The sequence below is a fragment of the Mus musculus genome, chromosome 2 (assembly GCF_000001635.26).
Source record: "Mus musculus strain C57BL/6J chromosome 2, GRCm38.p6 C57BL/6J".
In the NCBI taxonomy this organism is placed as follows: Eukaryota; Metazoa; Chordata; class Mammalia; order Rodentia; family Muridae; genus Mus; species Mus musculus.
In genome coordinates this window covers 92,914,425-92,938,662 of record NC_000068.7, presented here as the reverse complement: position 1 = coordinate 92,938,662, position 24,238 = coordinate 92,914,425, and the positions used below count along the sequence as shown (strand labels likewise).

General features: G+C 48.7%; 1 protein-coding gene and 1 long non-coding RNA gene across 9 annotated transcripts in view; one reads left to right on the top strand and one right to left on the bottom strand.

Annotated features, from left to right (window-relative positions):
- The window catches only part of Syt13 (synaptotagmin XIII), a 40,951-nt gene extending 17,389 nt beyond the window's left edge, over window positions 1-23,562 (bottom strand). Inside the window, exon 1 of the mRNA NM_030725.4 lies at window positions 23,294-23,562. Coding sequence (NP_109650.1) covers window positions 23,294-23,476 — 183 coding nt within the window. The 5' untranslated portion in view covers window positions 23,477-23,562. The remainder of the gene's footprint in view (window positions 1-23,293) is intronic.
- Gm13791 overlaps window positions 18,711-24,238 on the top strand; it is a 107,006-nt gene continuing 101,478 nt past the window's right edge. For 6 of the 8 annotated variants that reach the window (XR_001783403.1, XR_001783399.1, XR_001783400.1 and 3 more), the window contains exon 1: window positions 23,613-23,702. This is a non-coding gene — a long non-coding RNA (predicted gene 13791). Of the gene's footprint in view, window positions 23,703-24,238 lie in introns of all 8 variants that reach the window. The other 2 variants (XR_001783401.2, XR_866555.2) reach the window with 1 other exon arrangement.

Here is a 24,238-nt window from a genome sequence, read left to right as displayed (position 1 = left end):
CTCCTAAAGATGTAAGCAATAGAGCTCTTGCTCTCTTGCTCTCTGGCTCCTGAAGATGTAAGCAATAAAGTTTTGCCGCAGAAGATTCTGGTTTGTTGTGTTCTTCCTGGCCGGTCGTGAACGCGTGTAAGAAATATCATTTGGCCACCAGGTCCATCCACCCTGGGACCTTGAATGCTCACAGTGATGATATTCTTACTGTTGGAGCTCTGCCTTGTAACCCAAAGCATGCCAAACGGATGCCCAGCACCGCAGACAGGGTTCATCAGCCTCTGTCCACTCAGCCTTGGGCAGGACTTCATATCCCTGCAATCTTCTGTATGCCCAGTCTATGGCTTCCACACTTGGTATCGATCCTTATCCTGAGGGCAAACAGCAGTGGCCTTTTGCAAGAATGATTAATGGTCCAAGCTCTGGGAGCAGAGCTGCGGTCAGTAACTCACATCCTCAAGGCACAAAAGCACCAGTCACACATCTTGTTTCTCATTTCAGAACCCTGTTTCGGGGTCATTGAGTTGGTTCACTGGGTAAGGATGTTTCTGCCAAGTCTGACAACCTGAGTTCAATACTCAGAACCTACATGATGGAAAGAAGAACTGACTCCTGTGGGCAGTCTTCTGACCATACATACACCATGGACAACATGTGTGCTTCCTACCTACCTACCAACCTACATACATACATACATACATAAATGTGAAAAAATGTCATCTTTTCATTGCATGTCAAATAACTGAAACCTCACTGCTCAAGTCATAGAAAAGAGGCTGAGGGCAGAGAGAGCTTGGGAGAGGGGTTTGGGGAATAACAATGTCTGGGAGAAAGAGGATGTTAAGGGGCAGGCCCTGCAGGCACACTTGTACCCAAGTGGAGGTGGAGAAGTGGCCAGGACTTCTGGTCTCCCTGTCCCTGTAGCCCAGGACAGGGATCTGAGACAGTAGGTACCAATGCATCAGGAAAGGTGTTCAGAGGGACTACAATCAGGAATGTCTGTCTATCAGAGCCAAGCAGAAGAGACATGTGTTCAGAACAGAACCCTCAGAGGAGCCCCTTGGCTTCCCAGCCTTATCTGAATCCTAGACTATTAGCCTCTGATTCCCTGCAGCACGGCCAACTCTGCAGATACAAGGTTCAGTCGGGGCGGGGGGCTGGGGGGGGGAGGAGTGTACGACAGTGCCTGAGACATGCCCGGTCACATCCAGCCTGCCTCCTGCTGCAGGACTGAATCAGCCAGTCAAAACCAACCAGGGAGTGCAGAGCACTAAAAGCCCATGGGGAAAAGTCAGAGTTAAAAAAATCCAAACTACTCCACCCAAAAGCAGGCAAAGGACTTCTGTGGTCATTCTCCAAAGAGGAAACACAATTACCACCTAAGCAAGATACGCTGGGTAGTTTCTCTGTGCTTGACACAAGCTGGGTCATCTGGGCAGAGGGAACTTCAAAAAGAAACTGCCTTCATAAGACTGGTCTGTAGGCAAGTGTAAGGAAATTTTCTTGATTAATGATAGATGTGGGAGTGGCCAGACCACTGTGGGTGGTCCCACCCCTGAGCAGGTAGTTCTGGGCTATCTAAGAAAGCAAGATGAGCAAACCATGGGGAACAAGCCAGTAAGCAGTGTTCCTCCATGGTCTCCGCTTCAGTTCCTGCCTCCAGGTTCCTGCCTGAGGAACAGAGAGACAGAGGAGAGAAAAAGAAAGAAATTGGCAGTACAGGCATTGAAATGCTATTCATCCTTAAGAGAGGAGTCCTGACACGCTGCCATGTGCGCAAACCTAGAGGACAACACTGCAACTGGAAGATGCTGGCTACAGGGCAAACCTGAGAGACCTTGGGTAGTCAGACACCATAGGTAGGATGCACAAGGGTGGTATCGAGGCATAGTGGGGAGGGAGGGAGGTACTGTTGAAAAGGGACAGAGTTGCAGTCTTACAAAATCCACATGCTGTGGAGATTCTGGGTCACTACCCAGCATTGTGAGCTTATTTAACAGCCACACTAAGCAGATTTCATGCCATGTGTATTTAGTACAACAGAGCATAGTAAGCCTGATGTGTTGGTCAGGCATGAGCGTTCCCTATGTGCCTGTAATCACTGTTGGGAGGCAGATCTGGGAAGAGTGGCATGAGTTTGAGGTCAGCTTGGTCTACATTAATGAGTTCCAGGCCAGGCAGGCAGGGCTATGTACTGAGAAACTGTTTCAAAAACCCCAATACAGGCACACATGCACACAATATAATACACATATACATACATACACAAACATTTATAAACACACAAGCATATGCATACATATATATACATACAACACACAGATGTGTTACATGCATGTATGTATTCACATACATGTACATACATATAACACACATATATGCATACATATATAAGCACACATACATAGACACACCTATATACACATATAAAACATACATATTCATATACATACATATACAAACACACACATATATATATATATACACACAAACATATACACATATATAACACATACATACATATATACATACATACACACATACATACATAAAGGTGGCATAGTGATTCACACCTGTAACTCTAGCACTCAGGAGGTAGAGGCAGGAGGATCACAAGTTGAAAGCCAACCAGGCCTATATAGTAAGATCCTTCTGCAAACAACATCTATAAAAAAATAATTTATTTTATTTTATTTTATCTTATTTTATTTTATTTTGGAAAAAGCTTGTGAAAAGCCAATAGCTCTGGGGAGAACTTGCCTCTGTGCAGGGAGCCTAACTGAATTTCGGTTTTTCCTTTTCTTTGTTTTCCCCAAGTCTTTAGAACTTGGGGGATGAAGGTGACTCCTGCAGCCCCAGCAGTCACTCTGGGGCTAAGTGGAGGCTGCTGCTCGCCTTGTGCCCTTCCTCCCAGCCTCACCCCACCTTCCTGGCTCAGGCTTCCTTGGGCTCTGTCTACATCAGCTCTTGCAGGCTGACAGATGGCTTGGGGGCAGGGCAGGAGGACCTGGACTTCATCTAATGAGCAAATATTGATGGAGCCTCACCTCAGGCCAGGCCTCACCTGAGCGTGAAGGCTCCAGGAGGGAAGAGACAGATGCCCTCCCAAGTGAGGTTTATGTTGGGAAAGCAGAAGTTAATTACAGAGCTAGCGGTCTGTGAAGACTCAGCTGACCTGAGGTTTCTTTGACCCTGGTTATTAATTTGATGTTTTGTGCTGGGACATCCTTCTTAAAGTAACGGATGTTTCAGGGAGCTGGAGAGATGGCTTAGACAGGAAAGGGTTAGTACGCAAGCATGAGAACCTGAGTTCAGATTCCCAGTGCCCACATAAATAGCAGGGTATGATGGCACACACTGGTGACCCTGGCATCCAGGGGGTGGAGACACAGATTCTCTGAGCTCAGTAGCTAGATGGTTTATTTACATCAGTGGACTCCAAACTCAGAGAAGCCTTGACTGAAAAATAAGAAGGGAGGCACCCAAGGTTGATCTCTGGCCTCCACATTCACATGTACACAGTTACACACACACACACACACACACACACACACACACACACACACACACACACACACACGCACACGTGCACATGCACGTGTGAATACACAAAAGTGCACACATATAATCACCATCTCCCCAGGGGAAGACTACCTTCTACAGGCTAAGTTTGCAGTTCAGATTGGCCTGACTTTCTTTGGAACCTAATTTTGCCATGGAAAACTGTGTGCTCTATAACAAACAGCTTCCTCCGCACCACGGAGAACAGTGGGGGTTTCCTTTCAATCTAGGCTAAACTCTAGAATTTTATCCTGATGTCCTCTACTGCCCCACACAGCCTTCCGTCCAAGGGTGGGGGATGGGGAGCAGGCATATTGGAGGAGCTAGCTGGCAGACATCATTCACAGAGAGAGCCAGACAACCCAGATTCCAGGCCCGGGCCTCAGGTGGATTCTGCATGTCTAAGAAGCCTCCCGTGGTGCTACTGGTGTGACTGGTACCTGCATCATTCTTGGGCCCATCCCAGGTTGACAGAGACCCCAGAGACACAAGTATGGTAGATCAGCTTGGCTGCTCAGGGGCGAGTCCACAGGGTCCCAGTAAAAAAAAAGGTGTGTATTCCAAACTGCTGAGCTGAGCTTCATTTTAAAGAAACAGCTGGTCTTCCGGTCCTGGCGCCAAGCAGCGTTTCCATGGCAATCCTGCAGCCTGCACCACCTCCTCTCCTGTGTATTCCAAGCCTGTGTCCCAAATCCCCTTCTATCGGGACTCACCTCTTCCTACTCTGTTTTCCCTTGGAGGTTATTTTTAAACCTAAAAAGGCTAGTTTTGAGGACTGGGGATGTGGCTCAGTAGGTAGAGTTTTGTCTAATATTTACAAAGCCCCGGGTTCAACCCTCAACACTCCATAAACCAGAGATGGCACACACCTGTGATCCTAACACTTGGGAGGTGGAGATAGGAGGATCAGGAGTTCAAGGCTATATCCTTGGCTATATAGTATGTCTAAGGGCAGTCTAGACTCTAGACACACACACACACACACACACACACACACACACACACACATATATATATATACACACACACACACTTGTGTGTGTGTGAAAATTGTATGGCTCACGACTTTGATCCTAGCACTCAGGAGACAGAGGCAGGTGGATCTCTATGAATTTGAAGCCAGCCTGGTCTACAAAGTGAATTCCAGGACAGCCAGGGCTGTTATACTAAAAAAACCCTGTCTCAAAAAGACAATAATTAAAGAAACAAGCAAACATGAATGAATAAATAAATCAATAAATAAATAAATAATTCTGTGTATCAATCAGATGTCATTCATAGGTCTATATATTGCACCAGAAGGATGTGTTTAAAGCTTACTACCTCATGAGGAAAGTGTCTATATTCTGCCTGCTTTTCAGAAGAGGAAACAGAGGCACAGAGGAGTAAGTCTGAAGTCATGTGATTAATGAGATACCAAGTTAGGGTTTGGATCCAGGCATGTGACTATAGAGTCTGTAGGCTAGCCTGTGCTTCTTTGCTGGCAGTGGATTTCCCAAGGCTGTGGGAAGGTGTAAGGAAAGATGTGGGAAGAGGCTTGAGGAGAGAACGTTCCATCTCTGTGTTTCTAGGCGGTACCTTCACTCATTCATCTGGTCAGACATCATTCACCATCAAGGGCATGTTCTGTGAACGAAGCCATGGCAGCCTCTGGTCTTTACCCTCACACACGGTCTGCACGCATGCGGAGGGGAGAGAGGTGTGTGGGTCTATTAAGTTAAGCCAGCTAGCTGAGGGAGATCACTGTCCCCAGTGGAAGCTGACCTCCTACAGGCTAAATCTGTAGTCAGAATGGCCTTACTCCTCTTGGAACTTAATTTGGCCAGAGAAGACTACGTGCTTTGTAACAGCATCCTCTGCCCACCCCCTCTACCCCTCACCCTCCACCCCCCAGGTCAGTGGCTAAGCAATTCGAAAGCAGATTTTTTTTCCCAGTCTGAGGAAGATCTCTGCTTCTCTCATTTAAACTCAGGCTTGCAGCCTTTCCCACCCCATGTCTGTCTGTGTCCTCCCTACACTGCCCATGCAAATTCCCGAGCTTTCTAAGTCTCTGTAGAGGAAATTATGTGAGATTGATACATAGTTACAGATGTTATAAGGGAAACTGCTATGCTGAGCCTAATAAAAACCCAGCTAGAATGGGTGGCTGGAATCGCACAGATTTTGTGGCTTGAATCACACAGCATCCAGAGAAGGCAGTGTAGAGAGGGGAGCCATGCAAGAAGATGCTCAGAGACCCTGACTTTGGACTGAGCACCCCAAAGCATAATCGGCAGCTTGACAGGCAGAGACATTAGAAAGGAGCATTCTGGGACAAAGCAGTGGCTGAACATTTTCATCCAAAGAGCAGTGAGTCTGTAGGTGATTGACAGTAAGGCACCAGAGGATGAGGTGGGCTAGACCCAGCCATTCAGAAAAGAGATAGAACAGAGCTGAGCATGGACTTGCCACTCTTAGAGGATCTGGGCTCACTTCTCAGCACCCACATGGTGGTACCATTAGTAACTCTAGTTCTAGGAGATCCGACACCCTCTTCTGACCTCCACCAACTGCATGAAAGTGGTAGACAGGTGAAACACTCACATATAAAAATTAAATAAAATTTAAAAACCAAGTAAAAATCAAATCAGCATAGCTCTTTTCTCTACCAGGAGAAAATGGGGTATCATAAAAACTGAAGCTTGTTCAAGGCCTCAAAGTGGGTGGGCAGCTCAGACAGGATTAGAATCCAAAGCCAGTTCTGCTCAGAACATGTGTGGCTCCCAGGTCTGGATATCTACGGAAACAGTTGAGGATGGATGTCCCCAAGGCTTCTTGACTTTCCCTTTGGTGTTGCCTACCTGGACACCGTGTCCTGTGGGCCTCTTCTCCAGACCAGTGAGGTGTCTGTTGGTTTTGAATGAATGGTCTGGATGTTTGAACATTGCCCACTTTACTATACTCTTGTTCAAATCTGAGTTTGACATTCTTTGTGTGCTTCAGTGACTTTCGACCCCAGAGCTGTCTCTCCATCAGCCTTTGACCTCCAAAGTTTCCGTGTGAGCCCCTCCCTCAGCACTGGTCCCTCCATCTGCAGGGGCCGAAAGTCTCTCTGTTAAATAGAGACTAAGGGCCAGGAGCTCAGCTCAGCCTATCAGTGGCTTCTGTAAGACAGCAGTATACGGGCTTCATACAGCCTCTGATCCAGTTTAACCCCTTAGACACTTTTACTTCCATTTCTTATCTGTGGTGGCCATGATTGTTTGGTGTGTTTGTGTGGTCACTCAAATACCCATGTGTGTGCAGGCATGTGGAGGTCAGAGGACATACCTTAGTTGTTTCTTAGGTGACACGTCTACTTAGCTCTTCTGAGACAGAGTCTCTCACTGTCCTAGGACTCTCCAAGTAGCCCGGGCTGGCCAGCAAGCCTGTGTCTGGCTCCTCACCACTCATTGGGTTACAAGTGTAACCTTGCCTGGCTTTTATTACATGGGCCCTGCTCACTTTTCTAGACACGGAATCTAGACTCTTCTTCCAGAGCAGCCAGAGAAATTGTTGATTCTATGATCCTTGCATAGTTGATGAAGCCATGGGCCAGGACAACAGTTTCACCCCTGTTATGATGCCAACTTATTGAAAATCATAAGCTACTGGAACAGGATTGTGTTTACCCATGAAATAAGGGGTGCACTCAAGATTACCCTTCTAACAACGCCTGCTGTTCACATCCGCATCCCCGAAGCTTTTCTCCACATTAGAGGAGGAAGTACATTTGCTGAGCCTGGCAAGCATATAAATCATCCATCAAGGGTGACACAGGGTGGAAAAAGTGCAGAGAGGTGCAGGTCTCCGGGAACAGCTGTGCTCTGTGCTCAGTCATGTGGAAGGCACAGCAGTCTCTACCCTGGAGATATGAGTACAGCCGGGGAGGTAGTGTGCTAGCGAACAGGTGTGCATTCTCCTTAGATGTGGGGCTTAAGCCTAGATTCTCCTCGTTGGGTTAGGATCTGATAAGTCATCCCACATCCATTTCCTGTGTACTCACCCAGCCTCTGCAGCAAACATGATGTTCTACTCCCAGAGAGTTTACTGAGGGGTTGGATGAGAGACTCCATACTCAGGAGCAAGGAAGTGCTTATGCCCCAACTCCTGAGACTGAACTCATGGCAGACACAGCTAATCCATCAAATTCCTGAGACTGAACTCATGGCAGACATAGCTAATCTATCAGAGGGTTCGTTCTTGCTCAGCTCAGGCATCCTCGTGCTGTATCAATGGGTAAGGACTGATAGACAAGATGAAAGGTATTGGCTGCCCCGGGTACATCTGTATAGAAAGGTGAGCAGCAGCCTTTCATTTTGGGCAGTTCTGAGGACGGAACCCACGCAGCCTCATGTGTGTGACCAAACCCATTACAACTGAGCTACTCCCCCAGCCTGCCGAATATGGCCTTTTAAAAGTGAAGGTTATTTTTATTTATGTGCATATGTCTGTGTGAGTGTGTGCCACTCACAGGTGCCTGGGAAGGCTAGCATCTGGATCTGCAGCCATAGGCAGTTAGTGTGAGCCACCTGATGAAAGTAGTGGGAACTGAACTCAGGTCGTCTGAAAGGCCAGCAAGTGTTCCTGTCTCTCCAGTTCCCTGAGTGTGGTCTTAAAAGGTCCAGTGTTTGGGGCTGTGCACTACCAAAGGCCCAAAAAACAGCTCCTCGCCATCGGTGTGATCAGAGGAGGAGGGCTTCAGCCTAGAACTTGAGGCTGATGAATGGTGAAAGAGACAAAGGCATCTCAAGGAAGATGGCAGTAATCTGGACCCAGAGGGCTACACACCCTTGGCATGGTGAAGTCACCAAGGTGAGACTGGAAAAGAATGTGAGGCCAGGCCATCAAGGGCCTTGAACAAAAGGTTTGGAATTCTATTTTAACAGCGAGAGCTTTGGAGAGTCTGTGAGGGAGAATGGCCTCAACAAAATAGATTCAGGTAAGTCACAGCAGCAGTGCATGCAAGGACAGTGACAGACAGACAGACAGACAGACAGACAGACAGACAGAGAGACATGAGAGGTGGGAGGAGAAAGAGAGATGGAGGGGTGGGAGATGTCCAGGAGGGAGGAATCAGGGGCACCAAGAACCAAGCCGAGAAAAGGAGCATCGGATGAGACATCTCCAAGAACAATGGACTGCTTAGGGTGGAACCCGGTTTGAGGGGGAGGGGTGTGTGTTAGAGAGCTGAACCCAGGAGGAATTTTGTTTTCTTCTTCTACTTCCAGGTTTGTAAGCTGCCCAGAGGGAACTCTAACGGAAGGTGCTGCATAACTACCTACAGCAGGGCTTAGAGGGCAGACTAGTTCCTTCCTTGACCTTCCTATCTAGTCAAGAAGAGACGATCCCTTTAAAGGGCAAACACTGGGTAGGCAAGGAGTTGAAGATAGCCAAGGATATTGACATGTTGGGCAGCTATATTTCTTCATGGTCTGAATGCCCCTTTGGGGTCACAGTTAGGTTGTTGCCACTAGATCAGAAATTAGAGCGCTCACCCAATTTCCAGATATGTGCTAATGAATGGTGTGTGTGTGTGTGTGTGTGTGTGTGTGTGTGTGTGTGCTGTTAAAGACTCTGGCTTTATAATATACATCACTTACATTGTGGTTTTGACTTCTGTACCCTTGTGACTTTTTTTTTATAGGATCATGGGAAGAAATGACCTAAAAGGGAGATCTGGTCTACCATGATTTGGGAGTGAAATGGCTTGCTTACCCTAGCCCATGAATGTGTTGCCTACCAGATCCAGAGTTATAGAAGTTTCTTTCAAATGCACAACGCAGAACCCACTGGGCAGCTTGTTCCCTTCAAGGCGGCCCTTTGCAGTTTCTCTTTGGAGTATCTGCTTTGCTTAGCTTTGCTAAAACAACAATAACAAACACAAGCCAGCAAGTAGACAAAACTCTTCAGTTTACACAGTCTGTCTCTCTAACTTAATCCTCTCCCTTGAGAAAATACAGAGAGATGTCTGTCCCCAACCACAGCAGAGCCAGGTCGAACATCTCCCTTCAAGCTGCCATTTTGACAGAGTTGTTCTTCCTTCTAAACCAGATACAAACCTCTTGCATCGCTCACCCCACATCCTGCAACAGGTCTGAAAAATGTACAAGAATATGATTGGACCATAGGAGGTCAGTAATATCAGAACAGCTGGCTTCTGGTTACTATAAACTTGGGGTGTTTCTCCTCAGGTCCTTACAAGCTCCCTGAAATGAGAACCACCCTAAAGTGCCCTGCTCCCAGGTGTTGATTGGCAACAGGTATTAAAGGCCATGAGATTCACAGATCCTACTGTCTGGATGTTGAATAAAACGGAAAATGAAAGCCAGTGTTATAGGTTGAGACCTTGTGTGACTAGAAGCATCTTCCCTGTTGGGCCCCACCTTCCCAGTCTCATTCTCCTGGCTGACTCTCAGGGTCTGTGATGGTGGCTAACACTGACTGAGCACCCATTGTTAGATTTGGGCCGGAACATGGGGTACATTTGCACTGGATGTCAGGATGCTGCGGGGGGTGGGGGGGGAGGCTGGATGGGGGACCTTTCATTAAACATTTACACTAGTGGAGGGTCAAGGCCTCAGCGTGAAACATGAATGGTGGATATCTCAGGCCCAGCAGGATCATTGGGGTTCAGAGGAGGGGAGGTCACAAGCCCCAGGGCAGTTGGATGACTGAAGACATTCCCCTGGAAAGTGCTGAGCCCTTCAGTCATGGATACAGCAAGCCACCTTCAGCAACCTGGCAGGGAGGAATCAAGGGGAGGTCTCCTTCAGGGTCCTCTTGGGCTAACACACAGTGTTCTAGCAATGTAGCTGACAGGAAGGAGCCTCTAGGGCCAGAGCATAAAAGGACAGAAAATCAGGGTCGCTCAGGGAAAAGGTGGGGGTGGGATAAGATTGGAGCTGGGCCAGGAGGACTCAGAGAGAGGCCTTGGAGAAACAAGGGGCAGTTTCTAACCCAGCACTTACTGCATTCTGGGCACTATGCTTTGTGTGTTTTGGCTCACAGTTTGAAGGTGCAGTGCATCCTGGTAGGAAAGGTATGGCCGCAGGCCCTTGAGGAGGTTGGTTCTATGGTTGGTTCTATTGTATCCGCAGTCAGAAAGCAGGGAGATAAATTCTAGTGTTTTGCTAGTCTTCTCCATTTTAATTTGTCTGAGACACCCCCAACCTGAATGGTCTCACCTATGGCCAAGATGGGTCTTGTCACCTCAATTAACCTAATTTTGATCATTCCCACAGGCCGGCCCCCGGGGGGGGGGGGGAGGGGGGCTTGCTTCCTTAGTGATTCTAGGTTCTGTAAGGTTGACAATTTACTCTAACCACCACAGCATGCTACCTAATCTCCATGATGATTCAGTAATGAGGAAACAGCAGGTAACCAAGGCAGGTGCGGAAGGCATAGGTCACTGGCTGATGTCAAAGCAGAGAGAAGGTGGATCTACTCAGATGCCTCAAGACTTCACTCACTCAAAGACTATATAGCAAAATCACTCTGAGAAGGGCCTTTGAAGGCAGCTTAATTATTTATACTATTTATTAGCCTAATTACCATTCCGTTTACTGTTGCAATTAGCGCAGCCTCCCAAGGCGGCCTGTCTGAGTCCCCCAGGCAGGGTTTCTCCTGGCTTAGTCAACCTCAGCCACAGGCTCTGTGCTCCTGAGGAGGCCGTGGCCCTATGGCGCCTCCCCCAGGGACAATCTGCAGTGCTGTTTGGATCCCTGGCAGGAGCCTCAGCCCATGATTCCAGACTTCAAGGCCCAGGTATAGGCAGACACAGGGAGTCACTGTGAGACTCTCCCAGGGCATTGGCAGCTACACAGCCAAGGATTCTGGAGCTTTCCTAAAATGAAGGAAGAGTCAAGAAACCCCACCGGGCAGGACTGGCAGGCATTTGCTTCCTCTGATGCTAGCAGCTCCTTTGTATGGACTGCAAATATCTCAGTTGTGCCCCACGTCCCCCACTAAGGCCCTACTTGCCTTATAGGGATCTGAAGGATGCTTTGTCCATTCAGACTCTGGTGAGCATGACCCTCTCAGGGCACCCTGAGACACAGTGACCTCCACCCCCAGCTTCCTCTCATGCCACCTGCAGGCTGAGCTCTCCTGCCTCTGGTCCACAGAGCCTCTGTCTGTCTTCACAGCCAGGCTTCCCTATTGGGTTCTGTAATCTATTGTTCCAAGAGTGTTTGTTGTGGAAAGCAAAGATCCCCTGGTTCCCTATCCCTATCCTGATGCCAACATGGCAAAACTCTGGCTGTGAGTCAGCCACTCCTCACACTCTCTTGCTCTTCTTGTCCGTAAGTGTTTTGCACAAAGGCCCCATCGTGTGCTGCTTTGAGCATCTGCTACTCCTACAGTAGGAGATGAGGTCTTCAAAGGACACACTTGCACAGCTACCAGAAAGCCTGCAGGTCAGGCTGGGTTTTGTCTTGAAATAACACCACTGATGAGCCTCTGTCTGTCAGCTCGTCCTTCCTTTTAGACAAAGGAAGGTGTATTGGAAATGGAAGCCGGACTGCTGAAGGGCTCTGAGGGAAGGGAAGGTATGAAACCAGGAGAGGCAGGGCCTGGGCCTGCCTCCATCAGACCCTCTGCTGTTCCCTCCAGTGCTCTCCCCTACTCTGAATCCTCTCCAGAACATTCCTCTTTAAACATTTTAGTCATCACTATTTTGGATTCTTTGAGACTGGGCCTCATGTAGCCCAGGCCAGTCTTGAACTTGCTATGTACTCAGGGATGACCTTAAACTCTTGACTCCCCTGCCTCAACCTCCCTGTGTTACAAGCATGCACCACCATGCCTTACTTTTTAAGTTATGTTAGTTGAACTCCATTATAGCATTTTCATGCCTATGTCTCACTCTCGTACCTCACCCTTCCAAATAGCTTCTCCCCACTCTCATCCAATTTTCTGTCCCCTCTTCCCTCCCAACACTTCCTCTGCTTTTATATGTATATGGGAATCTACTTGGTGTAGGAGAGAAGACAGTTTGTCATAGTCAGTTGTGTCATCTTCCAGTTGTGTTGTCTTCTTTTTCCTCCTTTTGTGACATGCTGGGGACTGAATCAAGGATATGCTAGGCAAGTGTTTCATCACTAAGTCACATTCCAGTCTGAAGATATGTCTTTCTTCCCATCCTCATGCCCTTCTTTGGTTCTCCTGATCTTTGGAAATCTTCCTCCCACATCATAGTCCTCCTTCTACTTTCCTGTTATACATATATGCATAGCACACACAAACATAGATGTGTGAATACACACATAAACATATGTGCACAAACACACATATATGCATGCAAATACACACTTGCACACACACAAACACATATGAACCCAGACACGCATATGGACATGCATACATATATGCATACATTCACGAAAACACACAACCACACCCTCACAGACAGATACAAGTACACATACATGCACAAGTGCTCTCATGTATGAACCTGCATATACACATGTGCACATGCATGCACACACACACACACCACACACCTCTCTCCTGCTTGCTACTACCTCTCCATGATACCTCAGCAGCATAGCCACCTTAAGCAGTTTGGACCCTTTGTCAGGCACAGTATGAACTTCCCAGGTGTTGGAGCCTGGTCCTCACAGGTGAAGACTTAGGTGTGTGTGTAGATACACTTGCACTTGTGTGTATGTACACATGGAGATCAGAGGTAGATACCTGGTCCTATAGACTCCCTGGTGCTGGAATTATAAGCACTCACCACTATGCCAGGCTTTTAGACTGGTGCCACTGATTTGAAGAGACCTCCATGCTTGCACAGTCAGCACTTGGCAGATTGAGACAGCTCCCTGCGCCCACGGGTGAAGTTTTTACTTTGTCCTAAGCTAACCAAGTGAACCAAGGCCTAAAGGGAGGGAAACCAATCAGAAGTGAGACTGCCCACACGCCACAAGGCAAGTGCAGAGATTGCTCAAAACCTGCAGCACCCCTGCAACCCCATGCCTATGCTGTGAGCATGCTGTGGCTGCAGGCAGCTTGCTCACCCACTCCCCAGCCAGCCCCCGTGCAGCTTCCAATCCATTCACCCTCTTAGCCTTCCTCCAAGCCCTGTGCCAGTTTCTAAGAAAGCTAAGCACACCCTGGCTTTAATGAGCGGAAGTGAGGGCAAAGGAGATCAATGAAATCTATCAACCTGCCCTGGGTCTTTGCCAGGTGGACTCAATCACACAGAATTCCCTCAGGACCCTTCCCTGCTTTTGTTCATTCATACTCATGTGTAAATGCCCCTCATGGCACAGTCCCAACTTGTTCCCATAGAGCAAGCTTTAGTAGGCAAGCGACACTCTTGTCATTATAATGGAAAAACTCATAAAGTGTTCCTTGTCACCCTAAAGCCTCAACCCACCTCTCGAAATATCTTGTAATCACCCTTCAATGCAGTGTGAAAATCATCTAAGCCTTTCCTTTACTTTAGTGTAAAGGCATGAAAGCCTTTTAGCCAAGGAGTTAGCACTTAGTGAAAGTTCCGATGGGAAGGCTTGGGTACAGGCCACACAGCAGCTCCATTGGGGACATTGTCAGAGCTCCTCCTGGCACTGTTCTGGCCTGTCAGCCTCAAGACATATGGGCATTATATACAAAATGGAGTTGAGCTTAGAGGACACTCGAGTGTCTGGGTGAAGCAGCAGGGTCCTCAGCTCCAAACCCAAGCTAAAGGTTGGTGGGGTGGGAGCTAAGGATGAGGGCCAAGACAGCGTACAACTGATTTAAGGTACAGAATGGCAGGTACAGACTTCTCAACTGTCACGCCGACTGCTTCTGGGACACAAGTGTCTCAGATGCATGCAGACGTACCTGGGTTCACTTCAATGAACTTCCAGTGTACTTAGAAACGTAAATCAGGATAAATGCACAAGAATCATTTTAAAATGTTTCCAGGAAAGGCTTAGGAGATTCTGAAGTGAGATGCGTGTGTGTTTTAGTTTCGTCTCCTGCTGCTGTGACCAAACCTGACAAGAAGGAACTTACAGGAAGGAGAGCCGATTCTGGCTCACAGTTTTAGGGGATACCAGGCCATCATGGTGAGAGAGGCAGGAAGCCAGAGGGTGAGGCAGTTGATCAGATTGCTTCTGCAATCGGGAAACAGATCAGACAGGTTGTGGGGCCAGGCTGTAAAACCCCAAGGCCCAACCCTAGTGGCCCACTTCTCTTGGCAAGACTCCACTTCCTCAGCCTTCCAAAACATCGCCACCGGCTGGAGGCCAGAGGTTAGAACACAGCAAGCCTAGGTGGGGTGGGGGCAGGGCATAGCTTACATCCAAAGCACAGCTTCACACAGTTTCAAGGGGGCTATCTCAAAGGAAAGAGGAAGAGGAAGAAGGAAGGAAGGAAGGAAGGGAGGGAGGGAGGAAGGAAGGAAGGAAGGAAATCAGAATGTAAAAAGAGTTTCAGAATTTGGCTTCTTGAATATTGTTGGGAGAATAGAAAATGGCAGAGTATCCATGGAAGGCAGTTTGGCTGATCCCCCAGAAGTTACATGCAGAATTTCCATATGATCTGGAATTCAACTCCCATGTGTATCATGTCCTGAAGGAACACAAACCAACAGGCTGTGATGTCCAGGGAGGAGGACTAGGGAAAGGAAAGCAGGCGGGGTGTGTGAACAATGGGACAAACCTTAGCAATGCTCTGAGTGGTGGGACTAGAGAGCTGGTGCAGCAGGTACCAACATCTGCTGTTTTGCAGATGACCAAAGCAGGGTTCACACACTTCTTCCCATAGCAGACAGCTCACAGCCATCTGTAACTTCCCATCCAGGCACTCGGACAGCCTCCTGTATCCGCATCCAAGTGTACCTGCACACATACGCTCAGATTCACACACACACACACAAAACTGAAAATAAAACAAAGTTTTGCAAAAACAGTCATTATGCTAACTCTAAGACACCAGACACAGAAGGTCACTTGCTAAATGTTTCTATTTATACGAAATGTCCAAGGAGACCAGCAGCAGTGTTTACCAGAGCCTGGGGAAGAAGGACAAGAGGCTCTCACTCAGCAGTGCAGGTTTTCTGCCAAGGTTATGAATTATTCTGGAACTAGGTACAGTGGTAGTTGGTTAACAACTCGAATGTACTAAATGGCACTGATTCATGATTCATGCACTTTAAAGTGGTCGGGTTTTGTGTGGATTTCACCTTAATACAAAAACCCATGGGAACTAAATAGAAGCCGTACTCAGTCCACAGAGGCATTAGAACATATGGAGCATGCATGAGGATGGCCTGACCAGGGGCTGCAATGGGATGCTTGCCTCAGCTTCACTGACCCTCAAGCCTGACCTCATGCTCTTCACTTCACACACCCTGGCCTTTCTGTTGACTCTGGTCCTGCCCACAGCACTGTATGCTTCATGAGGCTAGAGAATGGGTCACTGTGTCACGGAGGAGGGAGCAGTCACTACTGTGTACCCATCCCCGCGTACTGAGCCTGGCACACAGTATGTGCTCAATAAATGTCATTACAGGGGTAAAGAAAGGAATAGAGGGTCAGGTATGGTGGCACAAAACTTTAATCCCAGCACTTGAGGGGCAAGGCAGGAGGATCTCCAAGTTCCAGGCTAGCTTGGTCTACATAGTTAGAACAGTGAGACGCTGCTTGAAATGCTCAACTTAAAGAATAAGAGAGAAGGAGGGGAAGGGGAGGAGGGGAAGGAGGAGGAAGAGGAGGAAAAGTGAGTATAAACACAGTGAAGGGGAGAGAGGGCAGGAGGGAGGGATGCTTCTGTTTTCTTCTCCCCTCTGCTGACACGTTAGTTTCTACATTTTGGTTATGAGGTATTTTGTGTGCTCCAATGTGTTGGTTCTGATGCCCATACAAAGAATTCCTTAGTTATTAAAATTCAGCTCTACTGGGACTGGAGAGCTAGATCCGTGGTTAAGAGCTCTTGTTGCTCTTGCAGAGGACTTGGGTTTGGTTTCCACCACCCACATGGTGGCTCACAACTGCTTGTACCAGTTCCAGGTAATCCAAACAATGCCCTCTTCTGACTTTTGCAGAAACTTCTGTGCATGCATGCACATAGTGCTCATGTACACACACACACACACACACACACACACACACACACACACACACAAGAACACTTGCTTCTGTGAAGCTATTTTCTTCATCTTCAGACCAGGTTTCCCCAGAGCTAGCAAGGAATAGTCTGTGTTGGTTGTGAACACAGAGGCACTAAGGTCGGGGTGGGGTTTGAACTGATGCCCTTTAGTAGAGGAATGTGTAGAGACCCTGTACTCAGGGTAGGCAAGAGAGAGCCTCGGCCTCAGTATCCCTGTAGTGTGGCAGGTACCCAGGAACGAGCTCGTGTCTGTTTATTCTGATTGTTTCTGGATCTTGACTCAGGTATCCTCTTGCCCTTCTGAGTCCTCTTGCTGGTCTCTTCTTTCCCTTCTCTCTTTGCCTTAACCACTGCTTGCTGCTTTGGCTATTTCCCCTACTGAGTCTTTCTCCTGCATTCTTAGTTGCCGATTACATGGTCAGCATCTAAAACCCTAGGCAGGGTGCAACAGTGTTTTCTGTATGGGATCTACTAGGAAATAAGTCACAAACCTGACTCTTGGCTAATTTTCCTGTTGCTGTGATAACATGCCTAGTAGACAAGGGGAAAGGCTGTCCTTTGGCTCAAGGGAGAGCAGGGAGATCAAGGCAGCAGGAGCTTGGAGTAGCTGATCACATCACAATCGTAACAGGAAAGCAGAGGGCAGTGAAGGCACACTGCTCTTCAGCTCCCTTTCACCATGTATTTAGTCCTGGATTTCATCCAGGGGATGGTGCCACCCACAGTGGACAGGTCTTCCCACCTTGGTTAACATAATCAAAATAATCCCTAGGTATGCCCAGAAGCCTGTCTCCTGAGTGATTCTAAGTTCTGTTAAGTTAATAATCAACATCAATCATTACACTAACTAATCTATAAGCCATACCAAAAAGAGAAACTGGGGGAAAAACCAGTAATGTGATGGGTCAGGACCTGCTGTTGGGAAGGGACTGGTAGGTCCAAGTACAGAGATACCCTATTCGATTGCTTTGAAGGGCTTAGCACTTCCTGCGGCTGTGTGCTCATCTCCCTGAAATAATATATGCTAATCTTGTGATGAAAAATTCATACTGTCTTTGTTGTTGCTAAGCAACCAGCCCAAACATGTTTACTGTGTAAAATCTCTCTGGAGGGCCCTGAGCTGTACCCAGTGCCTGGAGCCGACAGATGTACAATGCAGAGAAAAACCCAAGCATCAGGGGATATTTTGGAAACTGGCCTGCAAAGACGCAGACACCTGTTCACCTGTCTGGGGAAACAGTGCCCTGAGCAAAATGTTGACTAGCTTTTTCTTATTAAGCTCTAGCTAAGTGATCAAATATTTGGTTCTAGAGCCAGACTTCATGTCCCAGCTCTGCGTATGAATGTTACGCTCTCACATTTCTCACTGGTAAAGTGCAATTGTCTGGTACATAGAAAGAACTTATGTAGATGGCAGTGCCAGACCTGATATTTGCTACTCTGTGGAAATGGGTCTTTTATTGTTGTTCATAAAGACAGAAGAGTTACTAGTCAGGGGATTTACTACAGAAAGCTGGCAGTTGAATCCTTTAAAGAGGTGAGAACTGGCCTGGGGTGGTCTTAGTAGTAACATGTGTACTTAGCATGTAGGAAGGGTCAAGCCTCCCCTGCCCCCACCAACAGCTATCAACATCAATAACAAATGAGAAAAAGGCTGAGAACCTATGGAGGTCAGCTCTTAGAGCAGCCAGAGTCCAATCAGTTCCAGAAGTGGGGTTAGCAATTCACAGGACCTCCAATAAGAGTCATCAAAAAGGATGTCCAGAGAGTGGCCTTTCAGATCTGGAGAAAGATGTACTTTGGATTGTGGCTGGCATTGTCCCTCCTCAGGATTTCCCATAGTTCCCTGAGTGTTACCTCTCATGGAGCAAAATTACACGCTCTGTAGCAATTGCTGGCTGTACCTTCTGTCTCCTCAGCAGCAGTATGTCCGCCTTTTACCATATACTGTGCTTCGGATGCACTCATTAACCTTTAATGGATGACACGATTAATGTGTGGTACCACTGCTGTGCTTGGCCTGTCTCACTCATGGGTGTAATGAAAACAAGCAGCTTAGAGGTGCTGCTCTGAGGCCATAAGAAGGACAATTAGGGGTGTCCTAGAGCCCCATTGATGGCATTGTGGCCCCAGTCCCTAGAGCAAGACTTTTATGTTGCAGGTGGAGAAATAGTGCAAATGGGTAGTGTCAAGAGGCAGCTTGTGAGAGACCGTGTACAGGAGGATCACAGGCCTAAAAGCCCGTATCATTAGACTACTGGCCTAGCCTTCATAATGTTCACAAACACTATGTCACGATGAGATGGCTTAATAGGAACCATGTTGGTACATAACTTCTTACAGGAAAACAAACAATAAGGCTAGGTACATTTTAAAGGAAATAAACCATGTACCCAGCACTTACATCAAGAGGCAGAGCAGAGATCAAAGTCCAGAGGCTACCCATGCTTTATGCAGCCTGTCCCTTACTGGCCTTGCAGGGTGTCACCGTGCATGTCTCAAGCCTGGCTTCAGGTTTTCTGTAAATAGGCGTTTGCCTGTATGACCTACTTTGTGGTTTGTCCCCCCAAGTCCATGTTGTATATAAAACCTTTCATTCAATATACACATCCAGGCGGATCACATGCCCTGCTTCCCAGCAGACATTGTCAGGGACATGGGAAAAGTGAAGGACATACTTTGGACTTTGGGGGAAAGGACTTGACTATTCATATATTATTTGACACAAATCCAGCATTTATTCATCCCATGAAAACTTGGAACTCAGCTTCTGTTGTAAGCCATCATGTTTCAGCTCTGATGGAAGGAAAGAGCTGAGTGATCTGGGTGCTGGTATGGATAGGTTGGGTGTGGCAGTGGGGAGCTGGGGTGTGGGTGGGGGAGTTGGGTGTGAAAGTGGGGATCAGGGGTATGATGGGAGGGTTGGGTGTGGCAGTGGGGAGCTGGGATGTGGGTGGGAGAGTTGGGCGAGTACAGATAAAGGCCAAGCAAGTTCACTAAAGTCTCTGGCTACATGTTGCCTTTGAGAGGACAGACAATACCAGGTCCCCTGGGAACCTAAAAGTTATTTGAAAAGATCCACCAATGGCACTTATGGTCACAGTCAAGCAAATGTCACATAGGGGTATAAGGACCCTAAAATGAAAGCCTCTTGACTTCAGGATGATCAAGGGGGAGAGTATCCTCTCTGCTCACCCAGGAATGCCAAAAGGGACAGTGGGGACCTGAAACCTGGGAAGAGAAAATCCCAGAGAATGAAGGCAGGGAATCTGAAGGCGGCTTTCACATAAATTCAGAGACAGTTGTGATGGAGAGGACACAGCCCTCAGAGCACCTCCCTGACTATTTCTTCTTCAAATCACAGGTCAGCTGTAACCGGGACTTCCTGGTGTTCCTAGTGATTCCAGCAACCCAGGAATGTCCTGTGTAAGAGACTGAATTGTCTGCATCTTCCCCAAAGGCTGGGCACAGTGAGGGGGAGCAAGAGCACTGTGACCTGTGACCTGTGACAGCAGGGCATGGTCTGCAGAGAGGATACTGCAGAGAGCTCCCACCCTCTGCTACCTGGCCCTCAGCAGGAGCTCCTGATCACCCGTGCTGTGTCCTGACCCCTTCCCTCCAGGGTGCTTAAAAATCTGAAGGTAAAACATATAGGCTGTGAAGGAATAGTCAATAGCATATGTCCAGGAAAAGCTACATGCGTGGTCCTTTATTAATGTAGTAAATCACAGGACAGAGCAGGAACTTTAATAAATGCCATAACTTAAAATGGGAGGGGAGGGGGATAAACGACTACGGGGAAGCTTCAGCCAGCGCTGCAGCATGGTTCAGATGAGCTACGATTTTCTGCAACGAAGTTGCAGGGATCAGGAACACGCCCCTGCTTTCTTGTTTATAGCCCCACTTATAGAAAATGCCAAGTTTCAGTTGGAGTTACTGGTGATAAAACCATGATCATTTCTCCCCCACTCCAGACCCTGACCCCCATAAACTCCATCTGCAGACTCCTGGCAGATTTTGAACCCCTGGGAAGACCTCCAGGCTCTTTTTTTCAGTACAAACTTCAATTTTGTTTATCCATTTGGGGCATAAATCAGATTAGCAGCCTGCCCTATAAAACCAAAGACATTTCCCAGCAACACAGCCAATGAAATCTGGAAACATGAGGCAGGGATGCTGCACCCTACAAACACCCCAGTCCTCAGGGGGACACAACAGCTGCAAGCTGCTGGGGCCAGAAACTGAGAATCACCTTCCTCCTCCAGTACTGAGTCCTCTCTCTGAACGTCATCTTCAGTGAGCCCTGCTGACTGTCCTCAGTCACCTCCCACCCTGCGCCTGCCTCCTTGGCTTCCTTGAAATCAAGTGCGCTGTCTTTGTTGTTACTTTATCTGGGTCAGTGGCTGAATCAGAGCACAGTGGCCACCAAGACACACCTTGAGCTCTCAGGCCATCATTTTCACACCTATTGAGCCTCTGTTGCCAAGTTCCCTGGCACCAGGGAACGAGGAGAAGAAATGTAGATGGGTGAGCATTACTTATCAACAGATATTCATGGGCAGACATCACTGGGCCTCCGTAGAACTGGCCCTGGGCTGCAGAGCCGCAGCCCCTGCACCCATATCCCTTGGAACAGAAGGCTGAGTGCCTTTGTTTGTCAGTGGTTTCTTATTGCACAAATGCCATTTTCTAGGTAGGAATGAGTGCAATGCAGGTGGATGATATGAATGGCCGCCAACGTTGGGAGCGCTGTAAAGGGCATTTGAAGGGATGATATGGGACAACGGTCATAAGGGTGGTTGTTTCACGGGCTAGTAAGTAAAATCCTCCCTCGGATGATAACAGGAAGAGATAGAAAGGCTGAGGCCATCTGTATGGAAAATGAATGGGGAGGAAGAAGAAGAGAAGGAGGAGGAGGAAGAGGGAGAGGGAGAGGGGAAGGAGAGGGAGAGGGAGAGGGAGAGGGAGAGGGAGAGGGAGAGGGAGAGGGAGAGGGAGAGGGAGAGGGAGAGGGAGAGGGAGAGGGAAAAGAAGAAGAAAGTAAATACTGAAGTCACAGGGGTGAGCCTTCCTGGAGAAACAGGCAACTGACAGACATAGGGGGAGGGGGCTGGCTGGAGGGGCTACTAGTTAGGAATCTTAAATCAGACTAGCTCAGGGACAGTGAGGCTCAAAACCAAAACAAAACAAAAACCTCTAACTGTGTGGCCTTGGGCAAGTCACTTGCCCTCTCTGAATTTGTGTTTCCTAATTTGTAAGTTGGACTATTCCCCTCTACCTTTGTTGGTCTGTTAAGAGCAAGAATATATGTAAAAGTCTTACCAATGAGGCGGTGTGGGGGTGACTAAGCCATGGCTGGCTTGCTGCCACTTATTCTAATGAGGTGTTTGGGGGGTTTTAAGTTGCAAAGAAATAGCCTGGCTGGCATGTCTTTGGCAGATAATCAACATTGTGTGGGCTACTGGGGGTCAGTAGGACAGTCAGAAAGGAGCTGAAGGCAGTTCACACTAACTGCTCCCCAGCCAGGGGCAGGGCTGAAGGCCACAGCTGAAAGGCAGCAGGATGCCATCTGTCCCTCAGGTGTCTTATACACACCAGATGGGAGGGCAGTGAACCACACCCTCACCACGGGAGGGGGAGCCCACTCCCCACTCACAGACGGGTCCAGGCAGACCTCCCACCACTCACCAGCTCCTGTTTACCAGTGACAATGTCACTTGCCTGGGATTCTAAGTGCCTCAAGGACAGCAAGCCATCTCCCTTTTACTCTCTCTGCTGTGACCAATGACACAGGCTCCACTCTGCGACCCGGGAGGGGTGTGTGTGTGTCTTCTGAATAATTAATTTACTAGGAAAAGAAGAACTGGCTCAGAGCAAAGATGCTCCCAGAAGACCAAAACCAGGGAATCTGTAAGTTCCTGGGAGGTCCCTGATACACGCTTGACCTATGGCCAGCCTTCCTCTGTCCAAGGAGCACTGGCCTCCACCTAAGAAGCTTTCTGGAGTCACAGATCATGGAGAAGGCCCTTCTCCCAGACCTCCCTGCTTCCATTCCTGCCTGGGATGCACAGTCCATTTCCAGCTCAAGTGGGGCCACAGATGCAGGGGGATAAAAGCCCTCTGAATCTCCGGAGACCCACGGGGAAGCTGAGGCTCAGCTGCTAGGAGTGGAGGGTCTTGCAGGCTCCTCCTCGCTGGCTGCCTCTAGAGCCGTCTCCCCCCCCCCCCCCCACTCCTGCTGTCCAGCTGGGAGGAGGCGTCACCTCCTCCTTTCTGGTTATTTTTCAAAAAAATTTGTTTCTCCTGCAGTCTCCCTCTTTCCTCTGGAAGACCCCACTACCCTTGTCCCCTATTTCTGCAGGCGTCCCCCGAAGGGTCTTCTAACCCTGCAGCTCCCCCATCCTTCCAAAGGCTCACCACCTCTCCTCCCTGCACACTGTCCCCCAACCTCATTCCTTTCCCAGCCCTCTGAAGCCCTCATTCCCTCCTCCCTCCCATTCTCCTTCATGTCCTTCCCCCATTCCTCGGGGCCACTGCGACCCCTGCTGCAGGTCTGCAGTTCCTTCCCAGCCTGGCAAAACATAGGGTGGCCCGGCTATCCCACCTGGCCTTCACTCACCTGTTGGGCCGCCTGAAGCACACCGGGCCTTGCCTTCTCCGGGTCGGGCTCACGGTCCCGCGGCAGCAACCCCTTCTTGGGGTGCATGTGTCGGCACAGGCAAGTGACCCCGCACAGCGCAAGGATGCTGGTGGCAGTGCCCAGCGTGGCGCCCAGCGCGATCACAGGCACCGACAGCACCATGGTGCCTGCTTCCCGCGGCTCGCCCGCCTCCCGCCGGCCTCCTGCACCTCGCGCTCCCGCCTGGCTCCAGCCGCTCTCTAGACTCCGAGGGCGGGGACGCAGCCAGCTGGGAGGAAGGATGGCTGTAAGGACGTCAGAGGCGGAGGCTGACCCAGAGGCGCGTCAACCGCTACCCCCTCCTCGCCACCATGTGACCCGCCCCCTATTGCCAGGAGAGCAGGAGCAGGTAGGTGATAGCCTCAGGTTTGTGTGTTCTATGTACACAAGCACACACATGTATACACACGCACAAACACACATTGGTAGGTGATAGTCTCAGGGTTGTGTGGGGTCATTCCACATTCTCTCATTCTCTCTTCCTCTCTCTCAGGTGATAATCTCGGGGTTATTTGGAGCAATTCTTAGAACTCTGTGTACACACATGTATGCACACAAAGACACGCAGATGCAACACGTACATGTATGGACACACACACACATTGGCATGTGATAACCTCAGGGTTGATTCCTAGTGCTTTATGTATAGACACACACACATATGCACACATTCACAAAGACACATGCAAGTGGGTAATTTTAGTGTTGTCTGGAGACATTCTTAATGCTCTGTGCACATGTGTACACACACAGGCAGTTGGACCTAAGAAGGACTGGAGCTTACTAAGGTCACAGGGTCAATCAACCAGGGCTTCAACCCAGACCTGGAACTCACTCTGGGTAGCTGGTCACCTCATCAGATTAGTAACCCTTTGCTTGCCACGG